Below are 26,838 nucleotides of genomic sequence, written 5' to 3'. Positions count from 1 at the left end.
GGCTTTCTCTAGTTCTGGCAAGTGGGGGCTACTCTTCGTTGAGGTGTGTGGGCTTCTCGTTGCGGTGGCTTCTCTTGTTGCAGAGCACGGGCCCTAGGCACGTGGGCTTCAGTAGTTGTTCCACTGCGCCACCAGGGAAGCCCTTCAGGATTGTTTTGAGGAGGAAAGAGGAAATGATTATAGCCACTCGTAATGCAAGGCTCTGAGGATTTCGGGTGTTATGCTGTGTCAAGAGGCCATCAAATCGGTGGGGGTAGGGTTGTGGTGTGATGGATTGGGAGATTGGGACTGACAGATATACACTACTATGGATGTATCCGTAAAGTAGATAACTAATGAGAACCTGCTGTATACCACAGGGAACTCTACTCAATGCTCTGTGGTGACCTAAATGGGAAGGAACTCCAAGGAAGAGGGGATATATGTATACATGTGGCTGATTCACTTTGCTGTACATCAGAAACTAACACAACATTGTAAAGCAACTATACTCCAATTAAAAAAAAAAAAAGATGCCATCAAATCATAGAATCTTCAGTCTGGGAAGAATTGTAGGAGCATCTAGTCCAGCCTCATCCGGAGCAGGAAGTCAGGTTGTACTAGTCTGCTGGATGAATGGCATTGGCAGATCTTCCTTCTCCATGGCTGTTGGGGACAAGCAGTATTATTTTTATGTTCTGTGTCAGCGTAGATTCACAATGACAAGGATAAGCTGCTAGGAGTGTTACAATGGTAAGGGCGGGAAGGCTGCTTATACTGTGTTTAGAGGGAGCTCAGGACTTCCCAGCTAATTCTAATCCAGTCTCAGATGATCCTCATGAACTTCCCTTAATGGCAGTAGGAACAAAGCTGCTTCTGTTTGGCAGCCGAGGGAGAAAGGAAGAACCTTTACACTTAGATGATCTTCAGAGCCCCTACTCTGGCAGTGACGGGGTGAAGAGGGCTCGCTGACCTTCTCCTCTCATAGTTTTTCTTCACCCATCTTCTGAGCGTTGGTGTAGCCAGGAGTTGAAGCAGAGAGGCCTTTCCCTGGTCTCTGGACACATCAATATTGTTGGTACTAGTTGCTAGGGATTTGAAGAAAATAAAACATTGGCTCTGAACAAGAGTCCCCCACTGCTCTGTGTGAATTTCATACCGTAGTCTTTTAACAATAGACTACTGTGAGGTGAACCCCTTAAAATTACTCAGTCGACAGATCTCACCACCTTTTGGCTAAAAGTACTTCAGGATTTTAAGATGAGGCAATCATGTGGCCACCGAGAGTTTTCCGGTTTGCTTTCCCTCACATAATCTTGGGGAAAGGGGTCACCTTGAACTTTACTGTTTTGACTGCGTCATGGGGTGTCTCTATCTCTTTCTCCTATTTACCGTTTAAGGGATTTGAAACTCTAGTTAGAGTAATAAGCTTTTTCGAGCTTTCGCTGAGACTGAAAGATCTGGTCGGTTTCTCATAGAGAGGTAATACTCATTCTTCCTCTGCGGCCCAATCCCTTCTTAAGAAAAATTTCCAACATACTGGAAAGTTGAAAGAATAGTGTAATGATTACCCACCTATCTTCTACCTAGATTTCACAATGGTTAACCTCTTTCCATCTTTGTTTTTATCTCTCTTGTTTTTATCTCTCTACACAAATGCTTTTTATTAAAGGTTAGGGTTACAAGTTAGACATTGCAGAAGAAAAAACTAGTGACCTTGAAGCCAAAGCAATAGAAGCTGTTCAAAGTGAAACACAGAAAAAAGATTGGGGGAATAAAAACAAGAGAGTGTCAGCAAGATGTGAGACAATGTCAAGGAGCCTAATATATATAAAGGTGAAAAGAATGAGGGGGGTCAGAAACAATATTTGAAAAAATATTAGCTGAACATTTTCCAAATTTGATGAAAACTATAAACTCTGAGATCGAAGAATTCCAATGAACCCCAAGCATAAGCAGCATGAAGAAATCTACACCAAGGCACATCATAACCAAAACTGCTTAAAAGCAGTGATAAAAAGCAAAATGCTTAATGAGCCAGAGAGCAAAGACACATTATGTACAGAACAGAGATAAAGATGGCGGCAGATTTCTTGTCAGAAACAATGTAAGCCCGAAGGCAGCAGGGCACTGTCTTTACAGGACTGAAAGATACAAAATATTACCATAGAATTTTATACCCAGAGCAACAGTTTTATCCCTCAGCAACAGAGCAAGATAAACAGTTTCAAAAAAGTTGAAAGAATTCATCACCAGCAGATCTGCACTACATGAAATGAGGCCACAGGGAAACCTGGTTCTATGCAACAGAATAATGAGCCCTGGACGTGGTAAACATGTGGTAAAAATAAAGCCACGTTCCTGCAGAGATGGGCAGTCTTCCTCTAGTGCATCCCCAGTACCCTGGACTTCCATTCACCATCCTCCAGGGATTTTTCTCACCTCTCTTGTTTTGAATTGTCCTGTCTCTTGTATTTTGTGTCTTCCTTTCTTGGTTTACTCTCTCCGGTTTTGGTGGAGCTCATCTCCCAGGAGCTTCTGAGAAAAGGGAGGTAATTTTATTGAGACCTTGCATGTCTGAAAATACCTACTTTACCCTCATATTTCATTGACGGTTTGGAGGAGTGTAGAATTCTACATTGGAAATTGTTTGCGTCTAGAATTTTGAAGGCACGGCTCTACTATCATCTTAATTTCCAGTGTTGCCTTTGAGACGTTTTTGAAGCCATTGGATTCCTGATCGTTTGTACATATCCCATGTCGTCCCCTCTGAAACTTTCACTCCGTCCCCAGTGTTCTGTACTTTCATGGTAATTTGCCTTGGTATTTTTGTCTGTTCTTATCCATTGTGCAAGACCAGGTTCAGGAAACTTTTTCTATAAAGGGCCCTGTGTTTAAATACTTTAGTTTTTGTGGTTCATATATCATCTCTGCCACTTCTTCTTTTTTCCCACCCCTTTAAAAGTGTAAAGGTCTGTACAGAAACAGGCGGCAGGCTGAATTTAGCCCAGGAGCCACAGTTTGCTGGATATTCACTGGGCCCCTTCAGTTTAGCAACTTATGCTGTTTACTTCTGGGAACGTTTCTTAAATAATTTCACAATGATTTCTTCTCCTCAGTTTTCTCTTGGTGGAATTCCTACTATTCAGATGGTGAACCTCTTGGACTGCTCCTCTGATTTTCTTATCTCTTCTCTTCAGTTATTTCTCTCTTTGGCTCTTTGCTGTATTTTCCAGGAGATTTCCTCAGCTTTATCTTCCAACCCTTCTATTTAATTTAATTTTATGCATTTTTGGTTTATTTTTCAACCAACATTTCCAAACATGATAAATCTTTCTCCTGCTCCTTTGGTGAATAAATGACCTGTCAACCCAGAAGTCTGTTCTGTTGCCTCCCTCTTTTTCACCCTTGAATTTTTTTAAATTTATTTTTTGTTGAGGTAACATTGGTTTATAGCATTATATAAGTTTCATGTGTACAACACTATGTTTCTACCTCTGTGTACCCCACAGCGTGCTCACCACCCAAAATTTAGTTTCGGGACTTTCCTGGTGGCACAAGGGTTAAGAATCCGCCTGCCAGTGCAGGGGACACGGGTTCCATCCCTGGTCCGGGAAGATCCCATGTGCCATGGAGCAACTAAGCCTGTGTGCCACAACTACTAAGCCTGTGCTCTAGAGCCCGTGAGCCACAAGTACTGAGCCCATGTGCCACAACTGTTGAAGCCTGGGCGCCTAGAGCCTGTACTCCACAACAAGAGAAGCTACCGCGATGAGAAGCCCGTGCACCTCAACGAAGAGTAGCTCCCGATCGCCACAACTAGAGAAAGCCCTCGCGCAGCAGTGAAGACTCAATGCAGCCAAAAATTAAAAAAAAAAAAATTTCCATCTGTTACCCTACAGTTGATCCTCTTTGCCCATTTTGCCCTCCTCCCTCCCACCCCTTCCCCTCTGCTAACCACTACTCTGTTCTCTGTATCTACATGTTTGTTTTTGTTTGGTTTGGTTTGTTCATTTATTTTGTTTGTTTTTTATATTCCTCCTATGAGTGAAGTCATACAGTATTTGTCTTTTTCCATCTAACTTAGTTTACTTAGCATAATAACCACAAGGTCCATCCATGTTGTCACAAATGGCAAGGTTTCATCTTTTGTTATGGTTGAATAGTATTCCATGGTATATATATATATACTACATCTTCCTTTTCTGTTTGTTTGTTTTTGTTTTTGAATTTTATTTATTATTATTTTTTTTGGCTGCAGTGGGTCTTCGTTGCTGCACGCAGGCTTTCTCTAGTTGCGGCCAGTTGGGGCTACTCTTCGTTGCGGTGTGTGGGCTTCTCATTGCGGTGGCTTCTCGTTGCGGAGCACAGGCTCTAGGCATGCAGGCTTCAGTAGTTGCAGCACGCGGGCTCAGTAGTCCCCGCACGCGGGCCCTAGAGTGCGCAGCCTTCAGTAGTTGCAGCACATGGGCTCAATAGTTGTGGTGTGTGGGCTCAGTAGCTGTGGCACATGGGCTCAGTAGTTGTGGCACACGGGCTTAGCTGCTCTGTGGCATGTGGGATCTTCCCAGACCAGGGATTGAACCTGTGTCCCCTGCATTGGCGGGCGGATTCTTAATTTTATTTTTTTAAATTAGTTTTTAGTGGAGTATAGTTGATTAATCACATCTTCTTTATCCATTCGTCTGTTAATAGAGTGGACACTTAGGTTGTTTCCATATCTTGGCTATTGTAAATAATGCTGTTATTGAACTTGGGGGTGCATATATCTTTTCGAATTAGCGTTTTTGTATTCTTTGGTTAAATATCCAGAAGTGGAATAGCTGGATCATATAATACAAACATATGGACACCAAGGGGAGAAAGTGGCGGGGTGGGGGTGCTGGTGTGATGAATTGGGAGACTGGGATTGACATATATACACTAATATGTATAAAATGGATAACTAATAAGGACCTGCTGTATAAATAAATAAATAAAATGAAATTCAAAAATTCAAAAAAACAAAAGGAATTCTAGGTGAGAGGAAAGAAACAAGCAGAAATAAGAGGTCATTAGTGGGGATTGACTTTAAAATGAATGGGGCTTGGATTAATGAGTTTTTATTGCATTGGTTTGATGCTAACATAGAATGTATATTAAGGAAAACATGAGCCATGAATGGATATGACTTATGCAAATTTTAAAAACCATCATTTCACTATTATAGAGCTTTTAAACGTCAAAAAAAAAGAAATTGGAGGAGAGGCAATTCTTATAAAGTGTCAAAGAACTTGAAAAAAAATTAAGGTTTATATTTAACTGAAAAATATAAATATATCAAAATATTCCATAGAAGAGAATTCAATGTTACTTAGCAGTAGACTCCCAAGAATAAATACTTTTGAAGTATTCAAAAAAATACCCAGAAGTGGAATAGCTGGATCATATAGTAGTCATATTCTTAATATTAAATATGAATTTATAAACTAATTAAATATTAAATTAACATCAAATGTTAAAAATAGTTTGAGGATTCTCCATACTGCTTTCCATAGTGCCTGCACTGATTTACACTCCCATCAAATTTGTATTAGTGTTTCCTTTTCTCCACATCCTTGCCAGCACTTGTTATTTCTTGCCTTACCCTCCTATTTAATTTAAAATTTCTGCTGTCATGTTCATTAAAATTTTATAATAGCTTTCTGAAATTTTCTTTTTTATAGCTCTCTATTCTTGTTTCGTGCATGTGGTATCTTATTTTATGTCTTTGTCTTTAAAAAACCAAAACAAAACTCTGTATAGTCTGTTCCCTCCATGCTTTTTTGTTGTTGTTTCATTTGTTTTGGTCTCTATTTTCCATATAGGAACTTTCTCAGATGTATAGCAAACCCTGACTAGCTGCTGTGACTAAAAATGAGAGACATAGACACGGATTGGGAGCTCCAACCTTGTGGATGGGCCTGATCTGGGTGGGCTGTTTGTTGAGGAATCCCCAAGGTCAGTATCTTTGGGTTTTTCTTCTTGGGCTCCATTCCCCAGAGGAGTCTCTTTCTCCTTGGAGGTAAAGGTCTGGCTGCCAGAATTCTGGGGGCTGAGGGAAGAAAAGGGCCAAGGGATGGAGGGTAGTTCTCAACAATCCATACATATAGCCATTTGTCCCTCTGTTTTCAAGGTGAGATTCACAGTCCCAGACTGGACTCCTGTGCCCAGTCCAGGGGTCCTGTACACACTACACTCTCTGAGGAGGAAACTTTTAGTGTTCTTCTGTGTTGGGAGAAGGACATTCACCCAGTGATGGGAAGTGGGAGAAGGGATCTAGATGCACCTGCTTCTTAAATTCCTTTCTACCAACACGCCTTATACCTTCTCCCACTCTTTTAAGTTCCAGAGGTACCTGGCACTGCCAGCTCCTGAAACTGTTGAGGATTCTACCATGTACACTTAATGGGTTTTCAGTGTTCCCTGCTGCTGGCTTAGGATTCCACTTCAGATGGATTCAGCTTTCCCAGGCCTGCTGAGTCAGTTACCACACATCAATTGTAGAAAATAAGATTCAGCATTTAAAACTAAGACTTTAGGGCTTCCCTGGTGGCGCAGTGGTTGAGAGTCTGCCTGCCGATGCAGAGGACACGGGTTCGTGCCCCGGTCTGGGAAGATCCCACGTGCCGCGGAGCGGCTGGGCGCGTGAGCCATGGCCGCTTGGCCTGCGTGTCCGGAGCCTGTGCTCCGCAAAGAGAGAGGCCACAACAGTGAGAGGCCTGCGTACCGCAAATAAAAAAATAAAAAATAAAAAAAAATAAAACTAAGACTTTATCTTTTGTAAGAACTGCATTCCAAGAAGACGGGGGTGCGGGGGAGTGGCCACCAGCCAAAGGCTGGGGACCACCACACCCTAGTTTGCCTAGTTTCTTATAGCAAGACAACAGGCTTTTGGGGCCACTTTTTTCTTGCTTGCTTGCTGAAAGGAGAATGGAAACAGTCTGCTAGAGTCCTAGGGCTCATTGTCTTGGCAGCAAACAAAAGCCTGATTAGACAGAGGCAGGTTAAAAAATATTTGGGACATCCCAAATCCAGGAATTTCATGCTGAATTAGCTCATTAGTTCACTCTGAAGCAGGAAATCAAGTGAAGCCCAAGGTCATTGTTTCTGATACTGGGTATCCCCTCCTAGATTCCAGTATACACCCTCAGTGGAGTGGTCTTTGGCCCAGAACTTTTTGCTAAATTATACAGTTTGGAGAGACAGATTTCACCAGTCAGCTCTCGTGTACCCATCCCCTAGTGGAAGTCTGGGCAAAGGCCACTGTCCCAACACAGAACCAACTCATATTCTGAGGGCAATGTTCAAATAATGCCTAGGTAAATGAGGAGGGGGCAATAGCCCACCTATGCATTTTGATACAAATAGACGGCCAGAGAGAATTGCCTCCGGTCTGGTGATTAAAGCAGGAAAAAAAAACTCTGCACAGGAACTTTGTGAACATTTGATATGGAAAAATGACAGAAGCAAGGCATAAAGGCTCAAGTAAAGTATTTATTCTGGAAGAAGATAGGTACAGGGAAAACAATTTAAATCACTCTCAAACATAAAAATGATGAACCAAGAGTTCAAATGGGATGTAATGTGAAATAACAGAACGAAGTGGAAAGCGGGCTAGCCCAGCCAAGGCAACGGAAAACAAAAAATAATGGGATTGCAGAACTAATAAGCCAATTTGAAAACATAAAAAGCAAAATCTGTTCTCTAGAGTATGGAAGGCTGACTTGAGAAGATCACTCAGTCTGTATATTTGGTGAAAATTTGCACAAACCCAGCCATTTCTTCTGGATTTTCAATGTTTCTTCTCTTTGGGGCTCCACCCTCTTCCTGTGCTTGATCTGAGCCCAAATCCCAACAGGATGTTTTCTTTTCCTGGCATCTTACTGTAACCAGTTCCCTGGATTTGGGAAAAGGTAGCAGCCCTCCTGAAATTAGACCTTTGTGTGTGTTGGGCCATGTGGGTGTGGGGAGTACTTCCTGCCTTCTGGAAGCTTCCCCGAGGCTTTTGTCTTATGTCAGTTGGACACCTATTGAATGGCTGCATTGATGCTTCCAGAGGGGGCTTGAGCTTGTGGCCTTGTCATGCTGTGTGAGAGTACACATTTTTAAATATCTGAGACCTGAAGACGTGTAGCAAGTTAAATCCTAGAGCGGAACAGATTGGGCTGGTCAGAATCTTGGACCTTGGAAGTAAGGTGATTTCTACCACCACTCCCGTGGACAAGTTACTTGATCTCTCTGAGATTCAGTTTCTTTATAACATGGACTAGATCAGGGTTTCTCAGCCTCAGCCCTATTAACATCTTGGGCTGTATGAGCCTGTATGTTGTAGGATGTTTAGTAGCATGCCTGGCCTCTCTCCACTAGATGCCCATAGCACCCTCCAATCATGACGATCAAAAACGCCTCCAGGGGCTTTCCTGGTGGCGCAGTGGTTGAGAGTCCACCTGCTGATGCAGGGGACGCGGGTTCTTGCCCTGGTCCGGGAGGATCCCACATGCCGCGGAGTGGCTGGGCCCATGAGCCATGGCCTCTGAGACTGCGCGTCCGGAGCCTGTGCTCCACAGCGGGAGAGGCCACAGCAGTGAGAGGCCCGCGTACCGCAAAAAAAAACAAAAAAAAACCCCACGCCTCCAGACATTGTTGATTGTCCCCAGCAGGGGTTGAGGGGTGGGCACAATCACTCCCCTTTGAGAACCACTAGACTAGACCATGTTTTGTCTGCTCTGGGTTTCTGGAATTATATGAAACACTCTTTTCCCCTTTTTTCCAAAGTGTATTTTCCCTAATCCTTTAGTCCTTAGGGAAACTCCCACTTAAGTCAAGAAATATGATTTGGAGCCATTCAGTGCTACATGTACCAGTTTAAGATACTGGCCACATCTTGGGTTCCTGCCAGGATCTAGATAGATACCTATTCTCCATTTCTGCAGTTTAAGGAGGAATTACTACAGTCATCATGGAGTCTATATAGGAAGAGGACAAGGTTTTTGCAGAGAAACAGGTACACGCTGGCAGCTGAAAAGGAATATTAACAGATAAGGTCGGCTGCTGGTGGTAACGCATGAGGGCAGTGTGTTTTCCTTCTCTCTCTCTTTCTCTCTCCCTCTCTGTTTCTCAGATGTAAAATGCTTCCCAAATAACTGCATGCGTATCACTATCTTGTACAAAAATGGCCCTCATTCTAGACTCTTTTCTTTAAAAAAAAAGTCTTATTCAACAGTGCTTATGAGAAACGGTGCTTTCTGTCCTGGAAGATTAATTGCCACCTCACCATTTTTTTTTTGTCTTTGGTCTTTTTGTTTCAAAATGTTAATATAACCAAATAGTATTTACTATTATAAGCTATTGATTTGAAGAAGAGATGAATTGTTTTGGATCCCATTTTTGATTGATTTTTCTATTTGTGTATATTTGGTAACTTCACAGCTCCTTTTATCCATGTTGAAGGCAATCTTAGGAAGAAGAAAATAGGTCTTTTGGAGCTGAGGGGAAGTGACTGTTGCATCTAAAGTACAACCGGGGGCTTCCCTGGTGGCGCAGTGGTTGAGAGTCCGCCTGCTGATGCAGGGGACACGGGTTCGTGCCCCGGTCTGGGAGGATCCCACATGCCGCGGAGCAGCTGGGCCCGTGAGCCATGGCCGCTGGGCCTGCACGTCCGGAGCCTGTGCTCTGCAACGGGAGAGGCCACGGCAGTGAGAGGCCCGCGTACCGCAAAAAAAAATAAAATAAAAAAATAAAGTACAACCGGAAACTCCTATCTCTAACCTCTTTTTGTCCCCAGGTTGAGATTTTCTTTCTACTAATCAAAGTTCCAAGGTCCAAGAGGCTTTGTTTTAGAGAGCTTCTAGCTCCTTAACCTTTTGACTATAAATCTTATGAAAGAGGGGGAAAGGAAGATCGAAAATGAGGATTTCCCATGAAAGAGAAAGTGAATTGTCATTCCTGTAACACTGTCCAGCATCTTTATGGGTCTGAGGTTAAGTTTTGGTTTCTCAGATAGCAGGCATTTATCGTCACATACTCCCCTCAGATGTTAGCAGCAGTCCAAGTTTTGGACATTTGGGTCTTATGCAATGTCTGGGTGTGCTCACCAGGGCAACGCAACCAAGCCGTCGTTCACCCATCTCCACGCATTCTAACGCTTGTGACCTCCTCCCTTCTCTCCCTTTCCGGCCCCCCCCCAAAAAAGCAAACTTCATTGGAAACATTCTCAGATTAAGCAATTGCCATTCAGCAGTTTATAGGGAGTGGTACCCTGTTCTTGCCCCGTGCCTGCCAATTTGAGGTCTCTCTTCTGGTCTCTCTCACTTTTGCAAAATACAGTTTAGATACAAAACTATATTAAGCTATAATTTTACATAACATTTTATAGGGGTAAGCCAGAGTACCTGTCTTCAGATGAAGACGCTATGGAACAGTTCCATACTAAGCAAAACTGCATTTGTTATTTGAGTTACAAGCTTTCATATGAAATTCTCTGATGACTTTTTTTTTTTTTTTTTTTTTTTTGCGGTACGCGGTCCTCTCACTGTTGTGGCCTCTCCCGTTGCGGAGCACAGGCTCCAGATGCGCAGGCTCAGCGGCCATGGCTCACGGGCCCAGCCACTCCGTGGCATGTGGGTTCTTCCCGGACCGGGGCACAAACCCGTGTCCCCTGCATCAGCAGGCGGACTCTCAACCACTGCGCCACCAGGGAAGCCCCATCTGATGACTTTTTAAAAACAGCTTCCTTGAGATACAATTCACACATTATACCATTCAGTGATTTAAAGTGTACAATTCAGTGGCTTTTAGTATATTCACAGAATTGTGTATCCATCATCACAATCCACTTTTGAACACTTTCATTACCCCAGAAAGAAACTCCATACTCCTTAGACATCACTCCCAACTCCCCCATACCCCAGCTTAGGCAACTACTAATCATCCCCCTTTTCAAAATATTTATTTATTTATTTATTTATGTTTAGTTGCACCAGGTCTTAGTCGCAGCAAGTGGGCTCCTTAGTTGTGGCTTGCCAGCTCCTTAGTTGTGGCATGTGAACTCTTTTTTTTTTTTTAATTTGGTTGTACTGGGTCTAAGTTGTAGCACGTGGACTCGTTGGGCCCAGGGATCGAACCCTGGGCCCCCTGCGTTGGGAGCACAGAGTCTTGTCCACTGCACCACCAGGGAAGTCCCCTAATCTAATCTACTTTCTTTTCATTTATTTATTTATTTACTTATTTACTTATTGGCTGCATTGGGTCTTCGCTGTTGCGCATAGGCTTTCTCTAGTTGCGGCCAGCGGGGGCTACTCTTTATTGCAGTGTGCGGACTTCTCATTGCGGTGGCTTCTCTTGTTGCAGAGCACGGGCTCTAGGCACGCGGGCTTCAGTAGTTGTGGTTCATGGACTCAGTAGTTGCAGCTCACGGGCTCTAGAGCGCAGGCTCAGGAGATGTGGCACACGGGCTTAGTTGCTCTACAGCACGTGGGATCTTCCCAGACCAGGGATCGAACCCATGTCCCCTGCATTGGGAGTGGAGTTTTATCCACTGCACCACCAGGGAAGTCCCCTAACCTACTTTCTACCTCTATAGATTTGCATATTCTGGACATTTCATGTAATTGGAATCACACAATCTGTGGTCCTTGGTGACTGGCTTCTTTGACAGCATTTTAAGGATTCATCCATGTTGTTACATGTCTCAGTACTTCGTTCCTTTTTGTGGCTAATATAGCATTGTCTGAATATTCCACATTTATTTATTCATCAGGTTGATTGACATCTGGGTTGTTTCGACTTTTTGGCTTTTATGAATAATGCTGCTATAAACATTCGTGTATAAGTTTTCATGTAGACCTGTGTTGTCATTTCTCTTGGGCTTATACCTAGCAGTGGAATTGCTGAATCATATGGTAGCTCTTCATTTAGCAGTTTGAGGAATTATCAGACTGTTTCCCAAAGCGGCTGCACCATTTTACATTCCCACCAGCACTGCGTGAGGGGCCTGATGACTTTTATGCTTCAGGAGTAATGTCTGCTTTCCCAAACAGGACTGCAAGTTCTTGGAGATCAAGAAATTGATTTAGGGGCTTCCCTGGTGGCGCAGTGGTGGATAGTCCGCCTACCGATGCAGGGGACACAGGTTTGTGCCCCGGTCCGGGAAGATCCCACGTGCCGCAGAGCGGCTGGGCCCGTGAGCCATGACCGCTGAGCCTGCGCGTCCGGAGCCTGTGCTCCGCAACGGGAGAGGCCACAGCAGTGAGAGGCCTGCGTACCACAAAAAAAAAAAAAAAAAGAAAGAAATTGATTTGTATATATATTTTTTAATGTCCTCCATAGACTTCATGTGGTTATGGGCATTTTATTGTGCAGTTGCTAGACACTTCACTTCTCTGGGCCTCAGTTTCCTCCTTTGTAAAATGGGATTGATTATAATATTCATCTCTGAGGGTTGCTGTGAGCTTTAAATGAGAGGATACATGGAAAATGTATAGGACAATGTATTCCATATAGTAAGTCTTGACTAAATGTGGGTACTTTTTCCTTATTGGGACTAAATTATTATTATTTTTTAATTAATTAATTAATTTATTTATTTATTTATGGCTGCATTGGGTCTTTGTTGCTGCGCGTGGGCCTTCTCCAGTTGCGACGAGCAGGGGCTACTCTTCCTTGCCACTTGTGGGCTTCTCATTGCGGTGGCCTCTCCTGCTGTGGAGCACGGACTCTAGGCATATGGGCTTCAGTAGTTGTGGCTCGCGGGCTTCAGTAGCTGTGGCTCATGGGCTCTTAGAGTGCAGGCTCAGTAGTTGTGGCCCACAGGCTTAGTCGCTCCGCGGCATGTGGGATCCTCCCAGGCCAGGGCCCGAACCCGCATCCCCTGCATTGGCAGGCGGACTCTCAACCACTGCACCACCAGGGAAGCCCCGGGACTAAATTATTGATTGAGTTTTTCTTTACTAAGAGCTTTTAAAAGTATTTTGGCTAAGGCTGTTGGTATCTCAGACACTGGTTAAAATTAGTATATAGAGAAACGCTAGGATAGCAGAAACTTTGGATATGAGCATGTGTATCCGTACCTTCACAGAATACCACACTCCTCACTGAATTTGAATAAGCAGAGTTAAGGGGAAAACATCTCTAGATCCTTCTGGCTTGCGAACTTGGACTGGCCAGAATAGCCATAGTTTACCTGTCATGTTCCCCAAGAATAGAGAGACCTCTCTCCCCAGCAATCCCTGTGAAAGAGTCTCTGAGACTTTTGAACTGGGGGTTCTGAGTCTTGGTGGGTGGGTGTCAGGAGAGTGGTGGCCCCGGGAGGGGGGTGTGGGAGATCGAGGAGAGCTCCTGGGTGGGGTCACCTCACTCAGCCTTGAACAGAGCTGCCCGTTTCACTCCCAGCAAGCACTGCTTAGCTGTGCCACTCAGGGGGTTCATTCATCCTGCGGGCATTTGCTGAATCATTATTTTATGCCAGATGCCAGAGATGGGGCAGGAGGGTGGGTGCAGGGAGGGGGAGGGAGTCATCGTGTTTGAAGGTGAATGAATGAGGCTTAGTGTTCAAGGAACCGAATACAGTGGGTGACTTGTGGAGTCCTCAGCCAGTTGTTGCTCCCTTAAAGACCAGCCTGGGCCACTCTCTCCTCTTCTGAGCTTGCTGAGTCTCTGTTCCTAGACTGTCCCATCCTTGATCCTGACCTGGGGACTTGGCGCCTGCTCTTCCTATGCCTGGAGAACTCTCCCCCCAGATCTTCACTGGGTTGGTTCCTCCTCACCACCTCCTCAGAGGACCTTCTCCCATACCCCCGCCGCATTCTAGTTCATTAACCTTTAAAATTTCCCCTGAGCACTTATCACTCTCCAGAATGATCTTATTTGTCTCCTGTGTGTATTGGCTGTCTCTCCCCTCCATATCAGGTATAGGCACCTTAAGGGCAGGAATCTTGTTTAGCTTGTTCACTGTGGTCTTTCCAGTGCCTGGAAGGATGTCTGGCACATAGCAGGTGTTCAATAGTCATTATTGTTGAATGGAGAGAAACGAACGGGAGAACGGGAGACACATCACAAACTCCATGGAGCAGCAATAAGAAACCAGTTAGAGGGCTGCCCTAATGGCGCAGTGGTTGGGAGTCCGCCTGCCGATGCGGGGGACGCAGGTTCGTGCCCCGGTCTGGGAGGATCCCGCATGCCGCGGAGCGGCTGGGCCCGTGAGCCATGGCCGCTGAGCCTGCGCATCCGGAGCCTGTGCTCCTCAATGGGAGAGGCCACAACAGTGAGAGGCCCGCGTACCGCAAAAAAAAAAAAAAAAAAGAAACCAATTAGAAATCGCTGGGTTCTCCCTTATTAGGAAGGTCAGATACCTTTAAAATAGATGCCGATGGTGCTGGTGGTAGCCAACAGTGCTAAGTACCATTCTAAGACTGAACTAAGTGCTTTACACATATTACATCATTTAATCCTCACAGTAACTCTATGAGGCGTGTGTGGCCATCCCCATTTTATAGATGGGGAAACTGTGACACAGATTTAATAACTTGTCCAAAGTCACAGCTAGTAAGTGGAGGAGCAGGGATTTGAACCTTAACCATCTGGCTCCAAAACCTTTCAGTTATTTTGCTTTACTTTGTCAAGGTGATCATTGCAATATAACAAAGAAAAGCACACCCGGGTTCAAGTGCAGAGTCCAGTCCGTGCTGGTGTCTGAGAGACAGTATGTGTAGTGGGAAGAGCGTTTGGATGGGGATCCAGAGACCTATTTCTGCTCACTCTGGAGTGACCAGTTGGTGGCCTTGCCCACTCCAGATGGCTGTGTTTTCCAGGAGCATCTCAATCCGAAAACGAGGGACCTAGACTCTGGCCTTAGATGGTCTCTAAAGTTCTTTCCAATATAAGTGTTCTTGAGCACCAAAGAAGTAGAATCATTGAAAGTTATTTTACTTCCCCTGGCCTCTGCCAAGGAGCCATGGGTTTGTGTGTTTACAATCCCACGCTTGCCTGTTTGTGCATGGAAAAGGATCTGGAAGGCTGCCCCCAAACCCTGAGGGGCTGTTTCCCCTCAAGAGTGGGGGTAAGAGGGAAATTTCACTTTGTAACTATACAGCTCTCTATTGGTAATTTTTCAACAAGAAGGTGCTACTTCTATATTATTAAAAACATCATAAGGCAGAAAATTAAAGTGGTTTGTAGTTAGTTGCCGGTAGTTTCTGTGTACATGGGTCTTTCTAAGGGGAGGATCTTGAGAGTACTGGGAAGGCTTGTTTTCAGGTATTTGAACCATTTCCTCGTGTTTTGTGTAACCTTTACTTATTCCACCTAGGGAGATGCATTTGTTTATTAGCAAGGAGGATCTTCAGCCCAGAGCAAGCCATTCAAAGAGGCTTGGTTGCCGTCCTCAGATATCTGAATTGCCGTCAGGGAAAGAGGAACAGGCTTGCTGTTGCTTCAGAGCAGAATTACCAGCAGCGTGTAGAGTAGAATCGACAGGGCATGGAGTCCCAGCCCCATATGCACTGGGAAACAGTGGATCTGCCTTCCTAGAGTCTGATTACTGTTGCCATGTGAAAGTCCTCTTGGTTTGTATGTGTTTATTTTGTATCTGCCACCTTACTAAAGGTTTTAATGTTTCTAATAGTTTTTCAGTTGATTCCCATGATTTCTGCAGGCAGATAACTCTGCATCCTTCTTACCAATATTATACCTCGTTTTCTTTTCTGGTCTAAGTGAATTCTCAGAACGATGTTAAGTAATAGCAAGTTAAAAATACAGTCCTGGGCTTCCCTGGTGGCGCAGTGGTTGAGAGTCTGCCTGCCGATGCAGGGGACACGGGTTCATGCCCTGGTCCGGGAAGATCCCACATGCCACGGAGCAGCTAGGCCCGTGAGCCATGGCCACTGAGCCTGGGCTTCTGGAGCCTGTTCTCCGCAACGGGAGAGGCCACAACAGTGAGGCCCGCGTACCACAAAAAAAAAAAAAAAAAAAAATACAGTCCTGTGTCTGTGTTGTGACCTGAAATATCTTACTTTCTGGGGGCTCCGACTTGTGCTTCAGCATTAATGCATCTCATCTTAGATAAACAGAGGTCACTCTCTGTTTCCTCAGAAGTGGTATAAGGGTTCTTCTGTTCAATTTTATATTTACATTTAAGATTTATATACATTGGCGCATTGGTGCCGTTATTCCAAAGAGTATTCACCTGTTTAATGTGGGTCAGAGAAGTTTAGAAGTTTTTGGTTAAATACCCATAGAGTTTGATATCTAAATATTTTTGTGATTATTTTAAAACTGTATTTTAAATATGTATTTCTTTTTAATAGGATTTTTACATTATATTAAAATCTTGATGGGTGGAAGTGATGTGTTGTAATTTTCTTATTTCCTTGTCTGTATGAATAACATTTTTTTTTTTTTTTTTGTGGTACGCGGGCCTCTCACTGCCGTGGCCTCTCCCGCCGTGGAGCACAGGCTCCGGACACGCAGGCCCAGCGGCCATGGCTCACGGGCCCAGCCACTCCGTGGCATGTGGGATCTTCCCGGACCGGGGCACGAACCCACGTCCCCCGCATCGGCAGGTGGACTCTCAACCACTGCGCCACTAGGGAGGCCCCTGAATAACATATTTTTATAGTGACATCACAATGGGTGCCTTTTATTTAGTGGCTTGTATGTGCCAGACACCTTACCAGGCATATTGTCTCATTAACCTTCACAACTGGTCATTAAAGTATTATAATTTTTATTTTGCAGATGAGAAAACTGAAGCCTAAAACGTTTTACACTTGCTCAAGGTCCACAGCTAACAAATGCCTGAACCTGGATTTTCCCTGGTCTGTCTAACTTTAGTGCTTCCCTTGGCATTTTTTCTGAATCTTGAGGGTGGGAGTGACCTTTCCCTGAGTAACTAGGCTTATACCCTCACACAAATGGGGTTTATTTAAGAGGGTGCCTTTCAGAAGAACTGCCACTATTGAGCTGGAATAACTAGAAATTCCCTGTACTGTGAAAGGGAATTTCAGTCAAAGAGGAGGGCAGTTGTGGCCTGAGTTTACACTCCCTTAAATCCCTCAGCAGAGCAGAGGCACTTCTCATTCTGGTGTCTGGGCAGCATGGAGCTCTGGGACTACAGAGCACAGGATATTGGAATCCCCTGTGGTTTTGAGGACTTTGGTGATGCTCCCATTTCTCCCAAGCTTCCAGCCCATCTAGTATTAGTCATGCTATTTCAGATGTTTTGGTGTGCCATGGGCTTAGGTTCCCTGACATGTGTCACTGCCGAGGGCAGTCATGGGTGCCAGGGCTCCCCAGGGGGGTGGGGGAGGGGTTTGCAGCTATCCCTAGAGCCTGCGCTTTGGGACTCCAGTTGGTATACTGGGTGCATCTGAAGGTGTCCCAGATAATCTAGACCACCTGCTGTGTTTCTCAGGACTTGGGAGGGATTTGTTGAGTTTGAGAGTTACCCAGGATGTGGTTGAGAAGGAATCTGCTTTCTTGCCTTTTGGCCATGAGGGAAGCAGAGTCCACCAGGACTATGGTCCTCAGGATTATGGAGAAGCTGAAGCTGCCCCATATACACAGGCTAGGTGGTGGTGGAGCGGACATTTTGGCTGTAGATATACATGGTTTGGAATGCAGAAATAAGATCCTCTGGCTGCACCAGCCTCAGAAGGCTTTATTGTTTCTCTCCACACAAAGAGGACTTATAAGGGAGTTGAAATGTGATTGTCAGGGCTTATTTGTGAGGAAGTAGCCCAACCTACTTGATTCTTAATGCTAAAATGGGCTCTAATCCTTGTTTCCTTTTCGGTATTGGATTAGAAAGATGTAGGGCAGGATTAGAATTGGCTGACAATAATGCCCTAGGAATCACTAGGCAGGAAGGCTTGAACCTGCAGCAGTATTCCCAGTCTTTAGGACTTGTGGTCCTTGTTTTGATTTTCTGATTATATCTCTGTCTTCCCCTATCAAAAGGTGACTTGAATTTAAAGTCAGTGAATTTAAATTAATTGTGTGTAGTGGCAAAAAAAAAAGGAACATGTTCATCCTTGGTCATCCAAAAAAGACAGTGAACTATACCATTTTTTCACTGTCATGTTAGCAAACAAACCTCAAGGTATTATTTTATCAGTTAGTATGTTATTTTGGAGAGCCCCTCAGCGTACTGATGGGGGTGTAAATTGTGTTTTTGGAAAATAATTCAGCAGAATTTATCAAGAGCCCAGCATATTTATACTCTTTACCTATTCATTCCATACCCAGAAAGCTCTCCTAACAGAATAATTTGCACAAAGAAAAGCCCCGGGCACAAAGATGTTCACTGACACATTACTTCCAGAGCATTTTTCCTATTATAATACCTAATACATGCTCAATGTAAGAAGCTTGGGAGGACATAGGAAGGCACGGATTGGCACTTAAAAGATTGATCATAATCTTACCACACAAAAATAGCATTTTGATGAAAATTTTCTACTTTTTCCTAGGCATATATCCTTTTGTGTGTGTGTGTGTGTGTGGTACACGGGCCTCTCACTGTTGTGGCCTCTCCCGCTGTGGAGCACAGGCTTCGGACGGGCAGGCTCAGTGGCCATGGCTCACGGGCCCAGCCACTCTGCAGCATGTGGGATCCTCCTGGACTGGGGCACGAACCCATGTCCCCTGCATCGGCAGACGGACTCTCAACCACTGCGCCACCAGGGAAGCCCCCCGCCTTTTAAATTTAATTAATTTATTTATTTTTGGCTGTGTTGGGTCTTTGTTGCTGTGCTCAGGCTTTCTCTAGTTGCAGCGAGCGGGGGCCACTCTTCATTGCAGTGCATGGGCTTCTCATTGCGGTGGCTTCTCTTGCTGCAGAGCACAGGCCCTTAGGCGCATGGGCTTCAGTAGTTGTGGTACGTGAGCTCAGCAGTTGTGGCCCACGGGCTTACTTGCTCCGCGGCATGTGGGATCTTCCCGGACCAGGGCTCAAACCCGTGTCCCCTTCATTGGCAGGCAGATTCTTAACAACTGCACCACCAGGGAAGCCCTATCCTTTAGAAAATAGTTGTAGCATACCTTTTTCCCAGGGCCATGTATTTTGAATATTTTCTCCCTCTGTTGTATTCACCTGGGGAAACTCTAACCCTAGTTGAAACCAAGTTTTCTTTCCTTTCTGGCGTACACATGGACAATCAAACATTACTGGGGAAGAAAAAAGAAAATCACACAACTGAGTTGCCTGGTTTTACTTTAAATTTATGGTCATGGACCTCAAATTAGCCCTTAAAACTGTCGAGAAATGCTAAAACATCTCTGTAGGAAATCCCCTTTCGGGACTTCCCTGGTGATCCCTCGGTTAAGACACTGTGCTTCCACTGCAGGGAAGCAGGTTCGATCCCTGTACGTCAGGGAACTAAAAGGATATCCACTTTCCCAATCTTTGGGAAGATGTGTGATACCCTCTTTCATCAAACCTTCCATATACAGCACCACTGTCCCTACTCTGAGCCAGTGACCTCGTTTCTAATGAGGAAGCCCCTCCCCTCTGCCACCACTCTTTCAGCCCACCATTGGTCCACTGCCTCTCCCCACTGGGTGGACCTGGTGCCCTGCCTCCTATCCCAGGTCAGGCTCTCTTCCTGTGTCTCAGACCCCAGCCCCTTCCTCCTCCTCAGGGACCTCAGTCTTTGAATGATCCGTCCTCTGTCCTGCATCATCAATCTCCCCCTCTCCTTTGGTTTATCACCAATACCATTTTTTAAAAATGCTGTAATTGGGAATCCCCCAGTTGTCCAGTGGTTAGGACTCTGTGCTCTCACTGCCAGGGCCCCGGGTTGTATCCCTGGTTGGGGAACAAAGATCCCACAAGCCGCACAGTGTGGCCAAAAAAAAAAAAAGTCTAATTTCTCACATCTTAAAAAAACAAAGGACTTCCCTGGTGGCACAGTGGTTAAGAATCCGCCTGCCAATGCAAAGGACACGGGTTTGAGCCCTGGTCCGGGAAGATCCCACATGCCTTGTGGCAACTAAGCCCGTGCACCACAACTACTGAGCCTGTGCTCTGGAGCCCGTGAGCCACAACTACTGAGTTTGCGAGCCACAACTACTGAGGTCCGCGTGCCTAGAGCCTGTGCTCCGCAACAAGAGAAGCCACCACAATGAGAAGCCCACACACCGCAATGAAGAGTAGCCCCCGCTCGCCACAACTGGAGAAAGCCCGCACGCAGCAACGAAGACCCAACACAGCCAAAAATAAATAAATAAATAAATAATAAAAATTTAAAAAAAGAATTGGTATTAAGTAAAAATAACTGAAGAAAAGCTTTCATTTCAAAACCAAAAAAAAAGAAAAACCCTTCCTTGATTTCACATTCTCTGTCTACCCTGTCTAGCTTTCATACTTTTCTCTGCTACCTTATAGGAAAACTTCTTGAAAAAGTTGTCTAGATAGTCTGTCTTCCTCATCACCCATTTTAAACTGGCTTCATCCTTATTGTTTCACAAGAATGCTTGTCAATAAAGACCATGTTTCCATCCCATCTTACTGGTCCCACAAGCATTCGGGGTTTTCTCCAACCTTACCTCTGTGTGGTAATAATGCCCAGATTTTAAACCGTAGCTAAAGGTAAGTCTTTCAAGCTCCAGCTACCCACCCTGTATCTCCCCTCGGACGTCTCTTAGCCATCTCAATCTTTAATCAAAAAAGGATTTTCAGTATTCTCCTACAGATCAGTTCTTTCCTCCCTCTAAATCTTTTGTGTCTCTACATCAATTTCTTTGTTTAAGCCCAAAAGCTAGGAGTTACCTGTTTCCTTTCTTTACTTTTCCCCCACACCCAGTTCAGCAGCTAGCCCTGTTGGCTATACGTCCAAATAGATATCAAATTCACCGTCTTCTCGCCATGCCCACTGCCACCAGCCATGGATGGGCCCTTGAGAAGGCGTCCTGACTGTACTCCTGCTTCAGTTCTTGCCCCCCTCCAATCTCATCTCTACTGCACATCAGATGACGTCCCTACCCTCGGTGGCTTTCTGGTGCCCTTCAGATAAAATCATACTCCCGTCAAGGTCCCCTGTGATCTGGCCTCCAGCCTCAGCTTCTACCAGCTTCAGTTCCAAGAAGCTGTCAAGCTCTTTCCTTTTTCCATCTCGAGCCTTTGTGCCTCCCTATGCTCCTTTCCTAGCCTTTGAATGGCTGGCATATTCCTCAGAGAGGCCGTGCCTGAGCCCGCCCTCCCTTTTTTTTTTGGCCCACCACATGTGGGATCTTAGTTCCCCAACCAGGTATCGAACCTGTGCCTCCTGCAGTGGAAACCTGGAGTCCTAACCACTGGACTGCCAGGGAAGTCCCCTTTTTTTTTTTTCCTGTTTTTTTTTTTTTTTTTTTTTTGTGGTACGCGGGCCTCTCACTGTTGTGGCCTCTCCCGTTGCGGAGCACAGGCTCCGGACGCTCAGCCTCAGTGGCCGTGGCTCACGGGCCCAGCCGCTCCGCAGCATGTGGGATCTTCCCGGACCGGGGCACGAACCCGTGTCCCCTGCATCGGCAGGCGGACTCTCAGCCACTGCACCACCAGGGAAGCCCTTTTCTCCTGTTTTTTTTTGTTTGTTGGGGTTTTTTCGTCTTTTTTTTTTTTTTCTGATCCCCTCTTAAAGGTAGCTCTCCACACTGGGTTTTTTCCTTTCTACCACGGCCCTTATTTATTTACCTTAGAGCATTTGTGAGAAGCCGTGATTGCCTTTTTGTCTGCTTCCGTCACTAGAGTGTAAGCTCCGAAGGAGCAGTGCCATGTCTGCTGTTGTTGTTCATCCCTGGTGCCGGGTCCAGTGACTGGCAAACAGTGGTATTGAGTGAATGAGTGGGTATTTTCCACATCATTATTTCTAATGTGTACATAGTATCCATTGCACAAATGTAACCTAATTGACTTAACCACTGCCTTATTATTTGATATATTTGTTCCCAGTTTTTCACCACACTGAAACATGGGAAATAATCTAAATGGCTATTGGGAAAATTGTTGACTAAACTTGGGACTATTATGCAGGCATTTAAGATCCTAGGAAGCATTTTTATTAACATGGAGAAATGAGTTTTCTTACTGAAAAAAAGCATAATACGAAATTATATATACTACATGATCTTAGTGATGTAAAAGTTCATGGGAAAAGCGAGTAGGAAATAAATTAAAATGTTAATTACGCATTTGGGGTTGGCAGGATTACAAGTGATTTTTCTTTTGGATTTTTTTCAAGTATACAAGTAGTACATGGTCTTTTCTTCTTTATACTTTTCTGTGTTTTCCAAGTTTACTGCAATGAGTGTGTATTTTTTTATAATCAGGTAAGAAACTCTTAAAAATTTTAGAACACTTTGATAACATCAGATTATTGTAGATAGTCAGAAGCAGAGTCAGGAACCATCGTGCTCTGGAGAATGACCTAAAATGTTTGAAGCACACTTGCTAATGACAGCTCTTAGCCTTGAGTCCTTCCAGGCCTGTGGATAATCTGGGTTTAGAAAGAGTAGCAGAGCGCTGTTTGCTGTGAATCCTCCATGACCGGGTAGACTTGTGTGTGGTGTGACATTATAGAAACTGTGGCTTGCAGAAGTGTTGGTTTTGGGTGAGAGCATCCCATAGATGTGCTCAGGGTTGGAAAGATATCACAACTGCTCTTCACATCTGTTTTTGGAGCTTGACGGGGGCTCGTGTGCCCTGGGGTATTGTCATAGCATTTTACGCACTTATCTTAAGTCAGTGGTTCTCAAACCCCAGACCCTTTTGGGAATTCGAGGCCAAAGCTATCTTCATAATAAGACTAAGATGTTATCTACCTTCTCACTCTTATTCTCTCACAAATGTACAGTGGAGTTTTCCAGATGCTATATGATTCACAGCAGGTTATTTAAGAAGCAGAACCCAGCTGTCTTCTACGAAGCCAGACATTAAGGAGAGTTGCAAAGATGTAAAACAATGCCCATATTCTCACTAAAATTGTTTTATTATGGAAACTATAAATAGCATTTTGGGAATTCCCTGGTGGTCCAGTGGTTAGGACTCAGCACTTTCACTGCCATGGCCCAGGTTCAATACCTGGTCAGGGAGCTGAGATCCCAAACGTTGCACAACGCAGCCAAAAAACACAAAAATATAAATAGCATTTTAATGAAGTGAAACTATGTTATCATAGAATGGGTTTATTATTATTGTAATTGAATTAACACATATTTTTAAAACTTCTCAGTTTAACTTCTAATACAGGAAATGTCAGTAGCTATTTGCCCACATACACCAACACTCTTTGGGGTCCTCAATATTTAAGAGTATAAAGGAGTCCTGAGCCTACGAAGTTTGAGAACTACTGAATTAAGGAAGCAGGAAGAGAACTGTCTTTATGGTGGATTGCTTATGGCTCAGTAGACAGATGGGCTGAATTGCATGACTCAGGAGAACAAAGCCTATGGAGGGAAGATGACTTCGTCTCATAGGCAGGGGTTGGAAGTCCTTGAAATTACATTAGACTTTTTCTTCCACCTCCCCCCTCTTCCCTCTCCCTTTCCTCCCTCTCCCCCTCCCTTCCTCCTTCTGTCCTTCCTTGCTTTTTCTCTCCTTTTGTAGAGATCATGCATGATGTGATAAAGAAGGTAAAGAAGAAGGGAGAGTGGAAGGTAAGTAGAAAAGCACAATGAATGACCTTAAAGGTGAGTTCACGGGGAAAAACAAGCATGGAGTTGAGTTGGGGAGAGGCATGTAGGCGGGGAGTGAGGACCCTTGCTGTGTCCAGAGGATACCAAAAGCTTCTGGACTAGAGAAAGGGAATCTGCTGTGCCTCCCATTTTGTACGATCCTGGTTAGGAAATCTCTTGGTCATACAGCTTATCTTTAAGATCACCTGGTGAGGCGTTCTAGAAGTGGAACTCTTTTATTCAAACAAGATCTTACCTGAATACAGCAGAAGGTAGAATTATCCTGCTTGCTATGGGAGACAAGAGGGGACCCTTCTTGCCCCTCTGGTGGCCCTAAAGCATGTCCATGGAGCCCACACAGCAGTCTGAAAAGCCCTCATCTGGCCTATCCCGTCTGCCTGTAGCTACATAAGACAAAACAACTAAGTTTGTTTATTCATTTAACATTGAGAGCAATGCTGGAAACTGTCATGTACCTGAAACAAGTATCTAAGTCAGTCTAATTGATTATGGCCTCGGTTCCGGCAGTGGGTGATGCAAGTCGGAAACATGCTGGCCTCCATCCAGGAAGTCTTTGTTTGAAGGACCATCTGGTTGTCTGGGGCCGGGCATTACAGCGACCAGGAGAGCACACTGTCTTACGTGAACTTCCCTGTGTGTTGTTGAAGGGCTTACGCCAACCATTCTTGCTCCCGAGTTTTCCTGTAGTAAAGTTCACCAGGCCTGGGAACAGCAGAGCTGATTGGTACCAGGAGGCTTTTGAAGTCTCACCCTGGCCTCATGAGATTACATTTTAGCCAAAGCATCCATCCTCATACCCAGAGTGGGAGGCCAGCTGGTGGGAACTCTTTATGCCTGCCTTTCTCTCTTACCCTTCCCATCAGTAATGGACTTGTGGACATGTGAATTTTAAACTAACGCTGAGGAAGCTGCCTCATGAAATGAAAACTGATTGGCCCTCGTGCTACAGCAAGATGCTTTCGGGCCCACATTTTTCCAGCGCCTGTTGCCTGGGTTTCTATCTTTGAAGAAGGATAGGAGAAATAGCTTTGTTTTAGCTCCCTCTCTCCACTGTGGGCCGAATGGAGTTAGGAAAGGTTGGCTGAAGAATTGCAGGTATGAAGCTTTTAGACCAGGACGGCACGTTCTTGTTCTTCCCGTCTGAACTGAGACAGAGTGTGCTCCCGGGATGACACGTGTGCTGACCCATCCCGATGATGTCCACAACGAAGTCCTCTCCTTCCACCCCATAAATGTGGCACTAGTGTTCATTCTCCCATTAAGAAAAAGTGTACACCCTGAAAAAATACCCTCTAATATGGATTTCTGCAAGTGTGAATGCTGTAGATGAATTTTTTTCTTTTTTTCTTTCTTTCTTTTTTTTTTTGCATTTTTATGAGTATTTTCTTTGTCATGGAATAAACTTTAATTTTTTTAAGTTTAAAATATTAAGTCACATCAGTGAGAGCAAACTCTCCTAGAAGCTTAGATTTGGTGGGGAAATAAAAGCTAGCATGTCTCTCGGCAAACTTCTGGCCCCGTAGGAAGCATTGATAACTCAGAATTTTGCGTTTCTAGGCTCTTTCTGAAGTCTGACTGGGTCAGCGGAGGAGATAATCATAGCAGGTGCCCCTCAGGCTGTAAACTGTTCCCTTTGTTTCCAGGTGCTGGTGGTGGATCAGCTGAGCATGAGGATGCTTTCCTCCTGCTGTAAGATGACAGACATCATGACCGAGGGGATAACAAGTGAGCGGCCTTCCCTCTGCCCTCCCGCGACACTCAGCCTTCTCTTGGGGGTGTTCTTTCTCCTCCCTATCTGTTATTATCTTGCTTGATGTTATTTTTTTTTAATAATTTTTATTCAGGGCTTCCCTGGTGGCGCAGTGGTTGAGAGTCCGCCTGCCGATGCAGGGGGACACGGGTTCGTGCCCCGGTCCGGGAAGATCCCACATGCCGCGGAGCGGCTGGGCCCGTGAGCCATGGCCGCTGAGCCTGCGCGTCCGGAGCCTGTGCTCTGCAATGGGAGGGTCCACAACAATGAGAGGCCCGTGTACCGCAAAAAAAAATAATAATAATAATAATAATTTTTATTCATGAAACCACATTCGGGTTTTTTTGGTCTTTTTTTTTTGGAGGCGTCAGGTCTTTGTTGTGGCATGTGGGTTCTTCCTGTGGTGCGCAGGCTTAGTTGCCCCATGGCATGTGGGATCTTAGTTCCCTGACCAGGGATTGAACCCATGTCCCCTGCATTGGAAGGTGGATTCTTAACCACTAGACCACCAGAGAAGTCCCTATCTTGCTTGACTTTAGATCTTCCAACAGCCTGGGTGGTAGGACCGTAAGTTCCCAAGAGAGACCCCAGGCTTTCTTGTTCATCACTGGATCCCCCACATCCAATCCAGTGTTAGATGCCCATTAAGTATCTGTGAAAGGATGCCAAAGGAAGGCTCAATCAAGAAAAAAAAAAAAAAGGCAGGCCACCCAATAGAAAAAAATGGACAAAAGAATTAAACAGGCACTTAACAAAGGAAGAAATCCAAATGGCCAATAAATACGTGAAAAATTGGTCCCCTCAGTAGTGGTCAGGGGAATGCAGTTAAAACCAGAGTGAGACACTGCTGTGTACTCAGATTGGAGTATTTAAAATATGATAATGCCAAGTGACAGGATATAGAAAAATGGGAACTCCGATCTGACACATGTCAGTTGGTACAGCTACTTTGAAAAACACTTGGCAGAGTCTAGGAGAGTTGAGGCATGCAGATCCTACGAGCCAGCACATCTACAGTTAGATGTATGTCCTAGATAACCCAGGTGTGTGTGCCCGGGATGCTCACAGAGCATCACTCATAGTAGCCCCAAAGTGGGAGCAACCAAAACGTGCATCAGGAGTAGAATGGTAAAATAAATTGTGGAATAGTCACACAGCAGAGAACTATGGATATATAGCAAAGAAGAGGAACGAACTCTGACTACGGGCTCATTCCAAAATGTAAATGAATCTGATAAACAATGTTGAGCAAAAGAAGCAAGGTACATCCTTAACAATATGCTTTAGTTTACGTAATGTTCAAAAACAGGCAGAGCTAAGCTGTACTGCTTTGAAATGCAGGGACAAGTGAGTCTTAAACAACCACAAAGAGAAGTGATCACCATTCATGTCACCATGGTGGTTCTCTTTGGGGGGAAGGGAGG

At 44.8% G+C, this 26,838-nt stretch overlaps 1 protein-coding gene across 2 annotated transcripts in view; it reads left to right on the top strand.

Moving 5' to 3' along the window:
- STXBP1 (syntaxin binding protein 1) overlaps positions 1-26,838 on the top strand; it is a 71,651-nt gene that overhangs the window by 11,992 nt on the left and 32,821 nt on the right. For both annotated transcript variants that reach the window (XM_081236901.1, XM_081236902.1), the window contains exons 2-3: positions 23,576-23,625; positions 25,308-25,389. In XM_081236901.1, the coding sequence (XP_081093027.1) occupies positions 23,576-23,625; positions 25,308-25,389 (132 nt within the window). The remainder of the gene's footprint in view (positions 1-23,575; positions 23,626-25,307; positions 25,390-26,838) is intronic.

This window comes from Mesoplodon bidens (genome assembly GCF_964165515.1).
Source record: "Mesoplodon bidens genome assembly, chromosome: 6".
NCBI lineage: Eukaryota > Metazoa > Chordata > Mammalia > Artiodactyla > Ziphiidae > Mesoplodon > Mesoplodon bidens.
This window is presented reverse-complemented; position numbering and strand designations above follow the sequence as displayed.